Source organism: Spodoptera frugiperda, chromosome 11, assembly GCF_023101765.2.
Source record: "Spodoptera frugiperda isolate SF20-4 chromosome 11, AGI-APGP_CSIRO_Sfru_2.0, whole genome shotgun sequence".
In the NCBI taxonomy this organism is placed as follows: domain Eukaryota; kingdom Metazoa; phylum Arthropoda; class Insecta; order Lepidoptera; family Noctuidae; genus Spodoptera; species Spodoptera frugiperda.
In genome coordinates, this window is record NC_064222.1 from 8,802,738 (window position 1) to 8,820,567 (window position 17,830).

Sequence of the window (17,830 nt, forward strand, 5' to 3'; positions counted from 1 at the left end):
TATGTCAACCGACAAATGACATACTAATGACTGATGTCACATAATGACATTTATTACGTGTAATTTTGTGTGGTTGATTATGTAGTAAAATGAATTATTGTTTACGCTTCATAAAACAGCAATAACATGGAATAACTTACTGTTAACCGACTTTACAGTCTCTACAAATTGGATCGCTATTACTAAAATTATTGTGAGTATAAAATTGTTTTACATTACTTTGTAAGTCATTAATAATTTATTTGTATAATAGCTTCTGCTAGCGTCTTCTGTCCGTCCGTCCGCGTTTCTGTGGGATTAAAAGGGGATTGGGTTATTCCAGACCGTAATCTACTCCTGTTAAAATTTCATTTCGATCCCTTCAGAAGTTTTGACGTTAAGGAGTAACAAACAAACACGCGTACAAACTTTCGCATTTATAATATTAGTAAGAAGGGTACTATATAATCTCTCTGCGCATATTTGTACCTATATTTATTCGCTTTCGAAGGTACTAGACTAATTACAAGCCATCATAGTAAGTTTTTTATCGAGCAAAACGCCTTAGTATATCATAAAGCAATTTGTATTTAGGCAAATAATTAGCACTATTGCGCCTTGTAAATATGTAACAGCAAAATTATGATTATGGTATTGCATAATATCATCTAATCACAGTAGAACAGTAGTTGTTCAATATATTTTTTAAGTTTTACAACTGACATAGAAATACCTGCGTAAAAATTACATCGTCATTATGATAAACTCAAAGTGATATCATAAATGTTTTGTCATATTTGTTTATGCTTCTTGAAAGTGAAACCAGGAAGCAAAGAAAATCATCCAATGCTCTCTCCCGCATTAGGCGTGGCGAGAAGAAGTGTCAGACTCTTACTGACTAAAAACCACGCCGTTCTTACTTCTGCTTTTCGAGCCGGAGCCCCGGTAACCCGCTAGGCAGTCCGCTGTAGCTACCTACATATAGACTGCAAGTTCGCCTTTTCTTTGGCAAATAAATAGCTTAAAACCTGTATCTATAAACAAAACTCAAGGCAAGTCACTGTGGCTAAATTGCACTTTAAAGTACAGTAGCCAGCAGAATAACCTATACCTTTCCGTCAAAATTCTTTATTACATTTTCAACTTAATTTCTTTTGATTTTAAAGTCGAAAATTCAATGAATAATTTATACACTGGTGTAGGTTGACTTGCTGGTCACAGTACTAGTCAAGTGGGCAAATGGACGTGCATGACTAGTTCTAGCTAGACTGGTTTGACGACATTTTAGTAATTACGGCATAATACTAGTGTACTGATTATGTTAGCTGGATTTTATCATGAAATAACATAGAGGAGATGCCATAATAGAATTACCACCCTTCCTAATCCCCGATTCCCTAACAACTCTTAAATTCCTAACCTCCAAAAGGCCGGCAACGTTGTTTTAACGCTTCTGGTGTTTCGGGTTTCCATGGGCGTCAGATTGGTTACTATCAGGTGATCCGTCTGCTCGTTTACCGGCTTATATCATAAAAAAAAATCAGACGATGCTAGATATGGTGGCTCTGGGTCCCTCTCAACGTTGTTAAGAAAAGACCAGAAACTATAATAGGCTATGATAGTAACTATGATAATTATTTAAAAATAACGTCAATTCTGATGACTAGGAAACTTCCACATGAAGATAGATCCATTGTTGTATGAGAAAATATCTTATTTAGATATTGACAAGACTATAAATAGACTTATTAAATATCGATAAAGTAATAAATTCATTGAGATCGTACGAGTATTATCGCAACCGTCTTGGGTTTCGAAACGATAGGTACAAAGTTCAGCTAGTCAGTCGAGTTTAAATAAATACAATTTAATTAATCATAAGAATCCAGTAGAATTTATAAGGTTTCATTGAATTTTTCCGTAATTTAAACTGCTATGAGATTAGTTTTACATACTTAGTATGTCTAAGTAATTGCCCTGTGGTGTTGGTGGCTTCATAACATTGATTAAGGGTGCTTTTCCACCAGTGATGTGCTATTTAGCTAAGCTGCAAAGATGTAATAATAGCTAAGATGTGTAGCTATGTGACCGTTTCCACTGGTACTAAGCTATGTAGCTGTGCGAGAAAGATGCGTAGCTCGAGTATGCGATGTATCGATAGTAGGGAAGCCATCTAAACTGCGCTAGCATCTTTCCATATAAAACATAGCTTAACTGAGTCCGTTTCCACCAGTGCTAAGCTGTGTGTACCAATGAATATGATTGGTGGAAGCCAAACGCATCCACAGCAACGTAGCATAACACATCTCTGGTAGAAAAGCACCCTTAAACCGACCCGGTACCTAGATACTCCTGCTTCGACCCGGAGCCCCGGTAACCCTTTTGGTTCTCCACGGCCCTAATATTTAGCTTGGCCCTGACATCGAACTATATTAACTACGATTCAAGAGGCAGAAGGCCGCTAGCACTAAAAATTAACAGAATAGTGTAAATTTTGCATCGATTGTGTAAAACGAGTAGCTAAAGAGATAAATAAATACTCAAAGTATTTACTATATCGTAATCTCAAGTCATTGATGATAAGGATGCTTTTCCACCAGAGATGTGCTATGTAGTTATGCTACGAAGATGTAATAGCTAAGTTGTGAAACTATATGACCGTTTCCAGTGATACTAAGCTATGTAACTGTGCGAGGAAGTTGCGCAGCTCGAGTATGCGATGTATCGATAGTAGAGAAGCCTCATAGTACGCATCTTTCCATATAAAATGCATAGCTTAGCTGAGTTCCACCAGTGCTAAATTATGTGCACCAATGAATATGATTGGTGGAAACGAAATCTATAGCGCATTCATAGTAACGTAGCATAGCACATATCTACTAGAAAAGCACCCTTAGACTTGTTTAGAAAAACTGTTGCAGGACTTAATTTAGAGTTCATGAAGGACAGAGAATATTATAGTGGAAAAGGTGTAAATGGAAAAAATCTAACTCCTAATTGCATTCTAAATCATTATTTAAATAATAAACTTTGACCGTTCGAATCTCACGCCTGACAGTACTGACGCCAATCCATCGAAGCGTCCAATAGGTGATTATCATAATCATCATACATACATATATCATATACGTACTTATACACAGATCAAAATAAACAGGTTTAACCTTGGAATACTTAAAACGCTTCGTCACGTAAACATGGTCAGAGTGTTCTACTTTTTTCCATAATGGTTATAACTTCTGACGCATTGGTCATGTCTAACTGGTATTTTTTTAAGGGGGGGGGGGGATCTTCCAGAGACTTCTCCTGCTTTGTTGAGGGAGTGTCAGACTCTTACTGACTAAAAACCACCCCGTTCCTACTCCTGCTTTTCTAGCTGGAGCCCCGGTAAACCCGCTAGGTAGTCCGCAGCTATGTCTAACTGGTCTGGGGTTTAAAATGGTGATGTGGATTTTATTGTTCATATTAAAGGCATAAATAAGACAGCTTGGGTTTTTTGTGGTGTAAGCCGGTAAACGAGCAAACGGATCACCTGATGGTAAGCAATCGCCGCCGCCAATGGACACTCGAAACACCAGAGGTGTCACAAGTGCGTTGCCGGGTTATTGAGGAATCGGGGATTGGGCAGATTGGGAAGGGGGGTAATTAAGCATTCTCATTTTTATAGATGTAGTTTAAAAAAAATGCAGAATAAAAGAAAGTTTTGGGAAAAAATACGTGGAAACTATCAAATTATTAATTTTAAATTAATTTGAATACCGACTACTAAACTAACGTCATTTTGACATAACAAACGTCAAACTGTTTTTTTTTAACGCAAGAGTCATTCCCATTATGCCTAGTTCGAAAGAGGTTACAAGCCGCGGCGCGAAGTGCAAAGTACGATCACGCGTTTCGATTAGTTGCCGGCGCGTGCGCAGGTGTAGAAACCGCTTTATTATATATCATACTGCTTTACTAGACTGACGCGTTACGCAAAGTATTGTTTTTTAGTGCTCATTGAGCAATAGTTGTTGTCTGTGTGTGGTTCTTGTGGTGTAAATAAAAAAAAAAAAATACGTGTTTTACTTTTTTTTCCGGTGAGTGTTATTTTGTGTTTTTTTTTTTATTATTTTTTTGTTTTCCGTGTATTTGTTGTGTAGTGTTGTTTATTTTATTGTTTAAAGGTATTTACGAGTTTGTTATTATAGATAAACACACTGTCAAACAGTGAGCAATTAATCGTTTCTCGGTTTTAATCAGAATAAATTGTTAATAGAACGTATTTTTTTAGATTATTGCCAAATAATAGAAGTTTTTGGAGTTGACAAATATTTATTTATTTTTGACAAAAGTCTACCTTTTCTCAAAGTTTTCAATTGTTTATTTATTTTCTTAACAATTTTCACGTTTGCAGCCTATAATAATACTTTAGTATAATAATAGTTGCAATACAAGTTAAATCGTATCTACTAAAGATATTATCAAAATTGCAATAATCTTGCGATCAAACTTTATTGATAAGTTATTCTATTATCTGAGTAAACTTGTCATTTTTTGAGCAAACTTGGGTTGGGTTAAGATAAAAGAGTATTAGTCAATATTAGATTACAAAGTACGATTTAAAAATAAGTATTTACAGCATAGGTGTGCTATGCACCTTCTTTTCCCACTTTTAAAGATCAGTCGTCTTTCTGTATTCTACTATTAGAAACGAGATTATTAATTTTATTGTTGAACTAGCTTCTATCAGAAGCTTCATTCGCATTCTCATGGGATAAAAAATTACCTAACTATGTGTTAAAACCAAACCATAATCTACCTCTGTTCCAAATTTCATCCCGATCCTTTCAGCCGTTTTGATTTAAAAGAGTAGCAAACATCACTACTCACAAACTTTCGCATTTATAATATTAGTAGAATAGTAGAATCTAAAACAGTTTTGTATCCTTGAGACTCATCGGGTTGAATTATTTCGGTCACACTTGGTCTCTAGTAGAGTGATAATAGTTGAGTATGAGTAAGAGCGGCAAAGATTTCACCAGTTATATTTTTAGCTCCAGCCAGGAGGCTAACCTATGATTTGTATCATCATAATAATTATTAGCTATGCTATGCTCTTGAGGGTTCTTTTTCACCAGTGATATGCTATAAAGCTATGCTACGAAGATATAATAGCTGGGCTATGAAACTATGTGACCGTTACCACTAAACTATGTAGCTGTCCGAGGAAGATGCGCACCTTGAGTATGCGATGTATCGATAGTAGGGAAGATAGGACACATTCATAGCACGCATCTTTACGTATAAAAACATAAATTAGGCGAGTCCCTATCCCTTTCCACCCATGCTTTTCTATGTATACCAATGAAAATGATTGGTCGAAGTCAAACGCATCCACAGCAATGTAGCATAGCACATTTCCGGTGAAAGAGCACACTAAAAAAATATACTGAGAACTACTACTTATTATCGGTTTGTTGACTGAACAGTGGCTCTAGTCCCGTTGAATATACCGCCTCCAACTTGGGAAAAGCCCAAGAGAAACGATGTTTCTTAGGTATAATAGGTTATGCTAATTTTATTAGGAAATAACTTTAGCTATGTAGACCAATAACCCCATTTATGAATAGTAAACTAAAGAAGTTTAGGTATTGTACTTCTTTCTAATTTTGACTATGAAACGTTACTCCGCATTATTTTTGTGTGAGCATTCTGTCATATTTGACTCCTGTTAACCCGGTGATTGTAAACGAGCAGACGAATCACCTGATGGTAAGCAACCGCCGCCGCCAACGGGCACTCGAAACACCAGAGTCGTTAGAAGTCCGTTGATCGCCTATTGGGGGTTAGGAATTTAAGGGCGGTTGGGAAAAAGGGGATTGGGAAAGGGGATGATTGGGCCTCCGTTAGCCCATGGTTTGATCTAAAATAGCTAGCTAATCATAATGTTGTACTGACTAGATACTGCAAAAAGTAGATGTTAAATACTTAAATACTTGCATCAACACTAAAACTCGACTGCCTAAAATAGAAAGCGCCATAATGTAACGAAATCTATTGTTTTTTGGTAAAATATTTGTGATTTACTTGAATTACTTAACTCAATAAAGGAACAAAAGCCGTATTACTTGAATATCTCTACGAACAATACGTTTTAGCATAATAATATGGCTTTTACATTAATTATTCATCAAGTAATTATGCAAACAATAAATAATTAACATAACAGGTGGCTTACCATTGTTGGTATATACAATGTAATGTAACTAATTGTTATGTACTATTAACTTCTGTCAGCGGTTTCGCCCGTATTCCTGTGGGATAATAATCATGGTAGCTTATGTGTTATTCCAGACCATAATCTACCCCTGTGCTAAGTTTTATTCTGATCCCTTTGCTCTTTTTATGTGGAGGATTAACCAAGAAACAAACATACAAACTTTCCCAATTATAATACAGTCATATACCGCAAGCGTTGATTAATTTCGGTTTGAAGCCGGTCCATTTGTGCCGAAGCATGGCTCTCGTCGCGGGCTACAGATTTTAATTAAAAAAAATAACTTTGTCATGTTATATAACAGATTATAGGCGTAATTTAATATGTAACCATAAATAAAACCTGTGTTTGACAAGCAAAAAATTACTTTATTATTGCTTACATAAAACTGTAAATGAATTATGATAGGATTTCTATAATGCGTTCGATTGATTCAATCACGTTTAATGGAAACTTTGAACCGAACGAAATAGGTACCTATAGTTTAGACATTACAATCTATATACATATAATAAAATCGTAGAAAAGTGCTGTCTGTACATTGAAAATAAAAATAAAAAAAATAGCAGGGGTTATTGTTATGTCGATGTCGAACCCAAAAATGTAATTAACTTTTTTTTTGTCTGTTTGTCTGTTTGTCTGTTTGTCTGTTTGTCTGTTTGTCTGTTTGTCTGTTCGTCTGTGCGCGCTAATCTCAGAAACGGCTGATCCGAGTTGGATGCGGTTTTCACGAATATATTGTGGGATGCTTAAATTTACATTTAGTGTTTGTTTCATGTCAATCGGTTCATAAATAAAAAAGTTATGTCAAATTAAAGAATCACGTCGAACATTCTATGCTTATACCATTAATCTCCGCAACTATTTGACGGATTTGGTTGAAATTTGGTACAGATATAGTTTAGAACCTTAGAAAGGACATAGATATATTTTTATTTCAAAAATCAAAAAATAAAAATAAGAAAAAAATTATTTATAAATAATTCTATGTCGATCGTTACACGACTTCGGTTCATGTTATTGTTTTAATTCATCGAAAAAAGTAAATAAATAGTAAAAAGGTATGAAAAAAATAATATCAATATAATAAAACATTTAGTACAAAGAAAATGCTCTAACGGAGTATAGATAATTCTATGTCGATCGTTACACGACTTCGGTTCATGTTATTGTTTTAATTCATCGAAAAAAGTAAATAAATAGTAAAAAGGTATGAAAAAAATAATATCAATATAATTAAACTTTTAGTACAAAGAAAATGCCCGAACGGAGTATAAATAAATAATCCAAGTTGTCTTTATCCTCGATAGATGGCGTTGGGATCGAAATAGATCGCGCTATGGTTTCGTTACATTCATTTGGTTGGGTATCGGCCGAGCGCTTCGGTACTATCGTAGAAAAAGTGTATTATCAGTCGTATGATTATTTGTCTGTAGTGGTCCTGCTGTTTCGTATATTCTAAATTGGTTTCGTTGTATTTGTCAATTAATAAGTTTATTTGTTGGGTTTTCCTGGTTTTTTGGTTAAACTATTTAACGTAGGTTTAGTTTGATATCGATTATTAGTAGTTACTGTAGTTAGTTTTTTTAATAAAATTGTAAGTCTAATTTATAAATTAATTAGAATTAGATTAGATTTAAGTCGTTTCTTTTAAATTATTTAGTTTAAGCTTGGTTATTATAGCATAGAGGATAGGTTGTAATATAGTTTCTTTTTTAATTGTTATAAATTCGTAATTCGTAGCTTTCTTTAGTTTTAAGTTAGTTTAAGTCCGTTTTTAAACTATTTTTTCAATGCCCTAAGTGAGTATACATCTATTAAATTCAAACGCAGAGCTCATTATGTTGATTTTTGAAGAGTTCCCTGGAATATCTTCCACATCTCATTTTTGAAGAAATCCCGCGAGATCGGGAACTATGTGGTTAAAACCAAAAATTTGCCGGAAGTCACTATTCCACGCGAACGAAGTCGCGGGCAAAAGCTAGTATTTTAATATAAAGAACTATTTATTTATATACAATCTTGTCGTCAATCACCTAGTGACCTTTTACGGTCGGTTGATTATTTTTAAATTAACGGAACGGATAATTGGGGCATGATATCTTATAATTCTCCTCAAGACTGCTGGACAAGGGGTTTTATGGCCGAAATTATTCTTCGATTAATTATAATTTAATAATTATTATTCGATTCCTGTGTCGGGCAAAGTACTTACTGGGCTTTTTTTCGGTTTTCTCGATAATTTCTCGGTAATACGAAGTCTGGAACTGTGCCAAGTATATGGCAATAGACTCACCCCCTATTACAGGGGACTTATAACACAAATGGTGATCACTGTACATTATGTGTTAGGTATAATATGTATGTTACGTACGTATGTATGTTTATATTGAACTTAGTGTACTGCACATTACTTAGTGTAATCTGCACCTCTGACTACCCCTTCGGGAATAAAAGGCGTGACGTCGATCTTATGTATTGAAAGTACTTTTTATAAGTTGTTTTGGCGCGAGGCGAAAACTTCACGCTGTATAATTTCGGCCATAAAACTCTACAGTCCATAATACAAATACTAAGGTTATTGCCATCTGGAATGCACGCATCGCTGCTTCGTATGAAACCTAAGTAAATGCGATATTACAGCTTTCTACGAGCATTAGTGTTTGTTGTGTCTTTCTGTCAGTCAGTCACGCAGCAGACTTAGTACCTAATGCTTTTTTAATAGGTACCTTTTATTAGAAATTATATTAAATGTATACCTAGAAAGAAAGAAAGAAAAACAGTTTATTTGCACCAATTAAAAATAATATACATAATAACTTGGCTCACGAGGTTGTCGACATGTGGAGTGTGGATTCGGCTATCATTGTGCCGATAGTCGTGTCGGCCAACGGATTAATACCCAACAGCCTCGACAATCACCTTAGGAGGCTGGGGTTGGGCGGATGGATCAAGGGCCTGATGCAGAAGGCAGTACTCCTCGAAACGGCACGTATTGTGAGGAGGTTTCTGTCTCTGGAGCCCTAACCACCGGTAGCTTGGACCATGTTCCCGCTACTGGTCGGCTCCTATTTTTATATTTTTAAATATTATTTTATATTGTGTGTTTTAAATATTATTTAAAAATGTAAATTTAGAGAATTTTAAATAAATATAGAAAATGATATACATAAAAATTAATTTAAAAAAGGTTAAAAGTATTCACGGTGCAAAAGGGCCATATTACCTTTTAAATATCCATTTATTAGGTTAGAGATAATAATTAATAGTTCCTGTATTTAGGGAACGGTGTAAAGCACCCTAAAAAAGGCGACTAAGGGATTTTGTAACTATGTTTATTCGCATATAAACTTCATATGTGCGATGTAGGATTTATGACGTCATCCGTTGATAGTAACATTCCCTTTTCAATCCTTGTCACTACATCGTCTTTCAATCCACACCTTTCTCAAATAAGTTGTGTTCGACCAAACACATGATTTCTTTTAAAGTATAATCCACATCCACATCTTTCTCTAATTTGTTGGATTGTTCGACCAAATACAAGACTCTAATATAGGTAACTATGTTTACTAATAAATTTCTTTGAAGCCAATTAGAGTACGTTGGGGTAAGATCGGCGCAGGGGTAAGAACGTACAAATCAAATATCTCACTCCGTGTTAACCGGAGCGAGTGGTGGTCACCGCAGGACGGAGAGGAACTTAATGACGTGCCACGCAATCTTGATCAGCATTAAAAAATATAGCCAAATAAGTGAGATATTTGATTTGTACGTTCTTACCCCTGCGCCGATCTTACCCCAACGCACCTTATCTAATGATTTTGTAGGAAATGAATCGATTGCATCATTCTTAAGGAAATGTTGAATTGTTATCACAATCGATTCAATATTTTTATTAAGAAATCTTGTGATTAACTATAAACTCTGCGATAATCTTTATAAATAACGGTTTACTCACGTAAATATATACAGACAAGCTATATTAGGTTGGTTAGGCTGTTTCTAATAGGCTGTGGGACGTCGCCGCGCCTGGGAGCCTTAGGAAGAGTCCCTCTGTGACTCGAAACTAGTAGAGATTTTCTCAATATTTTCACTTATTCAGGTACGTGAGTAAACCATTGTTTTTAGTTAAATTAATATGTTTCATTAGTATTTAAATCTTCAGTTTAAATCTTCTTAATTCAGTAAATAAGTTAATGTATAAATATTGTAGCTATATTTTTCTACCAGCATCTAATACCTTAATGTTTTAATCACTTAATTTATAGCACATTAACTACTTACTTACTTAAAATTAATTTATCAAGTAGGTTTATCTTTTGTTATTAAATTAATTTTAAGATACTGACTGTACGATTGGCGTTGACTCCCTCTTGCCTCACCCAAGGCGGGAGAAGTCATTGGATGACATTCCCCCTTAAAAAAATCAAATCACAAACAAGATAATTAAAAACTCTACATAATAGTTACTAACCTGAACTAGTTCTAACACACAAACAACCATACTATACTATACTTAACCACTCGCACACACAACAGCATCAACAATCAACCTATCTGCTTTCTTCAATCGATTTGCAACCTTAACGCAAAAAGATAAAGTTGAAAATCCAATAAATATGTGTGATAGATTGGTATAACTTGATCTGCTTGTATGTAACATACATTTGTATTATGTTTTCAGAGTCACACAAACTGAGAAGAAATAACACAGTCGTCAACTGAACGCGTCTGAACACAGTCTGCAATGGCGAGCATAGACAAATACCTCAATGTGAAATACAAGCTGAAGTCTTCGGAGCAGTTCGAAGAATATTTGAAGTTTATTGGTAAGTTAAATAGTTTTTGTTAATTTTGATTGGTAGATAATAATAGTATACATATAGTGTGATGGTCAAAATACTCAGTAACATAATTTTAAGACGCTCTCTCAAATATTTCTGTTGCTACAAATTCCTTATAAAAACAGAGATAGAACGATATTTGAGTACAACTTAAATTTTAAGTGTGGGAGAGCCATGTTTCGGTACGAATGAACCGGCTCGACCGGAGTGATACCACGGCCTCACAGAAAACCGACGTGAAACAACGTTGCGTTGCGTTTAGTTGTGTGAATGAGGTAGCCGGACGCCTAAAAACCCTCCTTCCCAATCTCCGATTCCCCAACCACCCCTAAATTCCTATCCTAACCCCCAAAAAGCCAGAAACGCAATTGTAACGCCTCTGGTGTTTCAAGTGTCCATGGGCGGCAGTGATTGCTTACCATCAGGTGATCCGACTGCTCGTTTACCGGCTTATACCATACCATAAAAAATCTACTCATGAGATGTTAAACTTTTTTATAAATAAAAGATAATAAGTAATGTGTTAGAAACAGTCACGACAATTACCTAAAAAAAGTCTTAAAGAAATCTAAAGACTTCCTATTGCGTAGGTATATCATTATCATCAGCTTGTATCTAGTTTAAAAAAAACATATTTTTTATACACGTCTCTAATCTCATAGTTTAAATGCCAGGGTTTTTCCCATTTACATGATAAATAGGTTGGTTTTAATTATGCAGCATTCAAAGTCCGAAGTTTTTTCTGCTCAAGATAATAAGCTGGTCTAGACGTGTTGACTACGTCTTTTATCGTTAACACTTTATAAATGAATAAAAAAAATATTGATTAGTCAAGTGGTCAAAAAATGTATCCTTCTTAGATGTTTTGATAAATAAATTTCATCATACAGATGACTGTGACATTTAAATTTGAACTTTAGATCGTATGTCGTATGATATATTTTGTAACGTCATTACAAAAAGGTGGTAAGTGCGCTGCCAGTGCGCTTGCAGCCTTTTTGTATTCTTTCCAAATAAAAAAATCGTCGCCGTGCCGGAGCCGAGCCGGCCCGTACTCGAAAAGTGTGTGTAACCTATATGATATTCTCATGCCTCATAGTATTCTCTTAAAGTCGACCTTTAAAAATCTCTAACCAAAAATTTGTGAACAAACTTAGTTAGGACTTAAGTTCACGCTAAATACAAAAAAGCCGACATTTACGCGCTTGTTACTATGTTCTTCTGATTGTTTTGAGTTTTCCATGGGCGCTTGTACCTAGTCTTGGGCAACCGTTCTGCTCCGAAAAACAGAAATTGCTTACCATCAGCCTGATCAGTTTGCTTATTTATCTCCCTATTCTATAAAAGATCCACAACAAGACAGTCATTATAATGTAGGTATCTTTATTATATAATTATATTGTGGTTATGTACAGCGCATTATGTATAATTTAATGGCTACCCATGACAACACTATAATTGAACATAATTTTATAAGACATTGTTTATTCAGGGATATAATAATTACTTAGCTAATTGTTATACAGTTCTAGATCTTGTTGGTGTAAAAATATAATAATAAAAAAATATTTGTAGCAAAAAGGAAACTATTATTATATTTTTCTAGCATCTAAACTGCTTCTCCACGAGAGATGTGCTAAGTAGCTATGCTACGTAGAAAGTAATAGCTAATTTGTTTGTGAAACTCTTGTGAACGTTTCCAGTGCTACTAAGCTGTGTAGCTGTGGGAGTAAGATATGCTATGAAAGATCATGTACCGCCACAAAGTGGAAGATAGCAGCTCAATAGTATACGATTTTGTCAAAATCGATAGTTGGAGACCCATCTAAACGTTTTTCATATAAAAACAAAAATCTACCTAGTTGAATCTGTTTTCATACAGTGCTAACACTACAATACGTACATGTGGTTACATTATATTCATTTTGGAATATAATTGATGGAAGCCAAACGAATCCACGGCAAATTAGCATACAATATCTCTGGTGGAAAAGCAACTTAAGCACTCACTTTGCATCAAAAATTCTATGTATGATTTTTTAAAAAACTACATTGCAACAGTTTAATTTACATTGCTATTTTTTTAATCTATACTTATAGATATTTCATCAATAATCGAAAACTTTGCATAGTCGTTTTTGAGTAACGATTAATAAATAAACGTTCGTGTTCATTTATAAAACGTATTAAATGTACCTAGCGGTCTGACAGTTCAAATTCTAATTCACTATATTAACATAACAAATTAATTATTTACACGTTTAAATACAACTTACAGATAATTTACAATGTGACGTTACTATTTATTCGATTGATTTTCAATACTATTTTGAGAAAATTACATTTGTAGCTAGTTTCCAACAATATTTTGAATGCACGGTTGGCGCGGTGGCTGGCCAACTTGCTGCCTCTCAAAATGTAACTGGTTGCATGCTTGCACAAAGCAAATTTTTGTGTGATTTAGATCTATGAGTAAGGTACCAGCGCGGCTCATATTTAATATTATAAATGCGAAAGTAACTCTGTCTGTCTGTCTGTTACGCTTACGCCGTTACGCCTAAACCAGTAAACCGAACATTTTGATGAAATTTGGTACAGAGATAGAATAAACAACATAGACTACTTTTTATTGCAAAAAAATAGGAGAGTGGGTAAATAGGGGATGAATGGTCACATGGAAATTAGCCATTTTTAAAGCTGTAACATAGGGGAGAGTGGGTAAAAATAGGAGATGAATGATCATATGCAAATTCGTCATTTTTAAAGTTGTAACAGTGAAACTTTGTATTTAGACACTTAATGGGACGAACGAAAGAACATAGGCTTATAGCGAATAAAAAGGGTAGAAGGCGTTTTAATTTTGACCACCAACCACGCGGACGAAGTCGCGGGCAAAAGCTAGTGAAATATATAATTATAGAAAGTTTTTCTAATACTCATAGCTCTCTATCTCCATTCCAGGAGTTGGCATGATCTCCCGTAAAGCCGCCTGCGCAGTCAACCCCGTAGCAGTGCTGACCAAGGATGGAGACACCTACACCTTCACGATGACCACCTCCTTCAGAACCATCACCTTCAGCTTCAAGTTGAACGAGGAGTTCATTGAGGAGAGAGCTGATGGTGTTAAGGTGAGAGGCTTCTTATTTTTTATGGGGGTAAATGAGTAGATGGATCGCCTGTTGGTAAGCCGATAATGGACACTAGAAGAGTCAAAGTTGAATAATGAATTCTAATTAAACCATAAATAGTTTCTTTTGAAGTGTCAATAAATAAAGGAATAAATAATGGTCTGTCAGTCTGTCTATCTGTGAAGCCAGGTGCTCGTTCCAAAGTGTAGCTTCGAATGGAGAAGAATGACCAAGAAACTCCATTTAACGAGTTGGATGTATTGGTCTCTAAAAAAATAACGTAGGTATACAATTTCTCTGATACATTTTTCCAATTAATAAATTGAACAAATAATATGTAGGATAGTAATTTTATGGGCACGGACTAAGAGTCCGTGGAGAACAAATGTAAATAGGAAAAAAACATATATGTAGGACATAACTAGGACAGACCTACGACTAGGTGAACCGACGACATCGTCAGAGTCGCAGGGAACCAGTGGATGCTTGTCGTTCTACGTGGAGGACTAAGGGGAGGCCTTTATTCAACAGTGGACGTCTTCCGGCTGATGATGAGAATTTTTGATTGCAATACTCTCAATCGTTGAAAATATAGAATTTTGGACTTATAGATCAATATTATAAGGCCTTGTATCACATAGATATCATTCATTCATAAGTCATGAGAAATCGATAAGTCTGATTCGCTATTACGAGAATCTAATGCATGATACGAGGGGTTATTCCACATGAATATTGATTGTGAAATGATAGAAAATCGCTGGCCTTTGTTCAATGGCCACTTTGTTATGGAAATTGCGGAAAAATTGATAGTTTATTGAGTGAAGGTTATTCTGAATCGAATAGTAATGTTTCTTGGAAAGTGCTTTGTAGAAGTTTCTGCTAGTCATTGCCTCGTGTAATCGGTTAGCATTGGAGTATCTATATTTGGTATATTGTATGTATGATGTAGTAAGGGCAAGCTTATTGTTGTTATACACCGGGTAACTATAACATTCCAGTCTCCCTACTCCTTAACACGTTGTCATTATCATCAACTTGTATCCATCCTACTGCTGGGCTTTTTTTGATGTTGGAAAATCATGTAGTGTAAAAATTACCCCGTTCAGGACTAGCTGCTCTTCGAGTTGGAGCCCCGGCAACCCTTCAGCCTCTTCTCACTCTAAGATCTTATTAATCACCATGCTTGTTTTAAAATTGTCGTGATATTTTTTTCACATTACATGTCATAAAGCCAAGAATAATGCACAAATGTCCTACGACAAGTGTCGCCAGCTCGTTGGGCAAAGTAGCGTAGACGTTGGTTGATTTTGGTCGACATGTCTAGCAACATCGCGCGACAAGACATCGCTACATACAGTCGCGCGTTGTCGCCCTACATTTTAAGCAAAAATTTGCTTGATATGTCGCTATTTATCCCCTAATGTATCCTTGGCTTAACTCATAATATACAAAAGAATAACTATATTTTTACTATGTAAATGTACTCCATAATTAATTTATACTTTATGACATTTCCAGACCAAATCCTTGATGGTGGCTGAAGGTGACACGTTAATACAAACCCAGTCGGAGGACAATGGGAGGAAGTCTACCCATGTGCGGACTTTCACACCGGACCTACTGACAGTTGTAAGTATACCTGTAAACCTTGAGAAGTAATTATATGTTTCTGGTGCTATTTTTATTTTATATTTTTTCTATAACTGTATAATTAACTGTCGTGAGACATACTGAATTAATGAAAAATCCGCTTTACTCACGTGAAGTGACGAGAAAAGCTCTACTAGTTTCGAGTTCGTGCACGGTGTTCATGAAGAAGAGTTCCCTGTGTGACTTGAAATCAGTAGAGTTTTTCCCATTAGTTCTTGTACTTATGAGAGATAACGCAGGAACAATTTCGATGATTATTAAAACCCCTATCACAGGTGCCGTATGTTAGAGCTGATTAAATGTAATGTTACTTATTAAATTGGGTTGTCAGGCACTACATATTTGAGATCAGCAGTGATCTCTGATAAACTTGAAGCTTTTTGAACTGCAATCCAATTTTGACCCGCTTGTCAAGCGTGGAGATTATAACAGTCTTCTTATGTAGAGAAGGCTCGTAGACCACCAGGAAACTATTACACGCAGTTAATGATGATGTCCAAAGAGTTTATATATGATATTTTTGTCAATAAGATCCCTATTTGTCTTAACCCTTTTCCCATAATAAGTAGCCCTTGCCTTAATAATGAGCCTTTAATTACAAGCTAAAAGCGACTAAACGGCTCATACCCTCGTTTAGAAATTATAATGAGCGTGCAACTAAGGTAATTGTTGGTTAACAAGAATTGGAACGTGGTTTCCTTAGAACTGCTTCAAATGAAGGCTAGAGAGCATCCATATTTAATTTCCCTTTGTCAAGCCTTGGGGTGGTTAAATTTTAAATGTATGATGGTAAATTATTTATAGGTATACCTAATTATGGTCTAGTTGTCTAGTTGGTAACTAGACTGCTTTCTTGGTCTTTGTAAAGAGTAATGGCGTGTTAGGTTATGTAACCTAGCCAAATTTCACTTAACGATTGTCTACATCGAGATTAGAAAACTATATTACCTAAATATTTTTTTCCTTAAATGGCAGGTCCGAGTCTCCAATGTTGTCGCCTACACTGCTAGTGTTGAGTAAATTATATAGGATTGACTTAATTTTTGACACTTCTCAGTGTCATCCCTGTACATTGAGTTTCCTCCACTCTCGGTGCACAAGTGCCAAAGTGGCATTTGGCTACAGGCTCTGGACATCTTTATCTCAACGCAGTGAATTGGTATGACACTGACAAATGCACATGTATTATACCAGACCATAATCTACCCCAGTTTCAAATTTTATCTCGATCCCTTCAAGCGTTTTGACGTGAAGGAGTGACAAACAAACAAAGAAATATACAAAACTTTCGCAATAATAATATTGGCTGGCAAAGCCGTTGACAGAAGCTAGTTATTTTATATAATTCTTTTTTGTTACAGGTATCCACTGCAGACGGTTGGGAAGGCAAGTGTGTGAGAATATATGAAGTAGTCAAGGATTAATTAAATTAATAAATGTGTAATTAGTTTGTTATTATTTATGTTATACGGGTGGTCGTTATAGCTGAACATATAAAATTATTATTGTATTTTTGTAAGTCAATAAATATTTGGTTATTTACTGTAATTTAGTTTTTATCTCTGCCTATCCTCCTGGTATTTGTCCTTGTTTTATTCCAGACTTATCATAATACAAAATTATAAACCAGCAACATTTAATTTATATCAAAATAACAAAAACACTTACATAATATTATATTATCTTATAATATGGTTCAAATTAATATTAAAATTACATGAAAGTATTGGATCGACCTTTACAGTGATCAATGGATCGTTTAAAAAAATACAATATTTATAAACTCGCTACGTTATATACCGTAATTACTTTTTTTTCAATATTATTTATTTTATAGGCATAAGTAAGCAGTAAAAACAGCAGTAGTAACAGGATAACACTGACGCGTGAACTCCTTAAATAAGTTGATGGCAGCAGATGAAATAGATTTGGCTACAATCACTAAAAGATGCCTAACATCCATC

At 35.1% G+C, this 17,830-nt stretch overlaps 2 protein-coding genes across 5 annotated transcripts in view; one reads left to right on the plus strand and one right to left on the minus strand.

Moving 5' to 3' along the window:
• Positions 1–17,830, minus strand: part of LOC118274573 (luciferin 4-monooxygenase-like) — a 227,023-nt gene that overhangs the window by 71,944 nt on the left and 137,249 nt on the right. The window lies entirely within an intron of this gene.
• LOC118275067 (fatty acid-binding protein) lies at positions 50–17,414 on the plus strand. 4 transcript variants are annotated; one of them, XM_050696756.1, is made up of 5 exons: positions 50–193; positions 10,926–11,070; positions 14,047–14,213; positions 15,735–15,845; positions 17,228–17,414. In XM_050696756.1, the coding sequence occupies exons 2-5, from the start codon at positions 10,989–10,991 to the stop codon at positions 17,288–17,290; spliced, it is 423 nt and encodes a 140-aa protein (XP_050552713.1). In that variant the 5' UTR covers positions 50–193; positions 10,926–10,988; the 3' UTR covers positions 17,291–17,414. The 4 variants fall into 4 exon arrangements, with proteins under 4 accessions (XP_050552713.1, XP_050552712.1, XP_050552715.1 ...); XM_050696755.1 differs by lacking the exon at positions 50–193 and adding an exon at positions 3,906–4,058; XM_050696758.1 differs by lacking the exon at positions 50–193 and adding an exon at positions 10,324–10,343.

Coding starts and splice junctions, on each gene's coding strand:
- LOC118275067 (XM_050696756.1), top strand. CDS start 10,989: ATGGCGAGCATAGACAAATACCTCAATGTGAAATACAAGCTGAAGTCT. Junction 14,214..15,734: donor AGAGAGCTGATGGTGTTAAG/GTGAGAGGCTTC, acceptor TGACATTTCCAG/ACCAAATCCTTGATGGTGGC. Junction 15,846..17,227: donor CACCGGACCTACTGACAGTT/GTAAGTATACCT, acceptor TTTTTGTTACAG/GTATCCACTGCAGACGGTTG.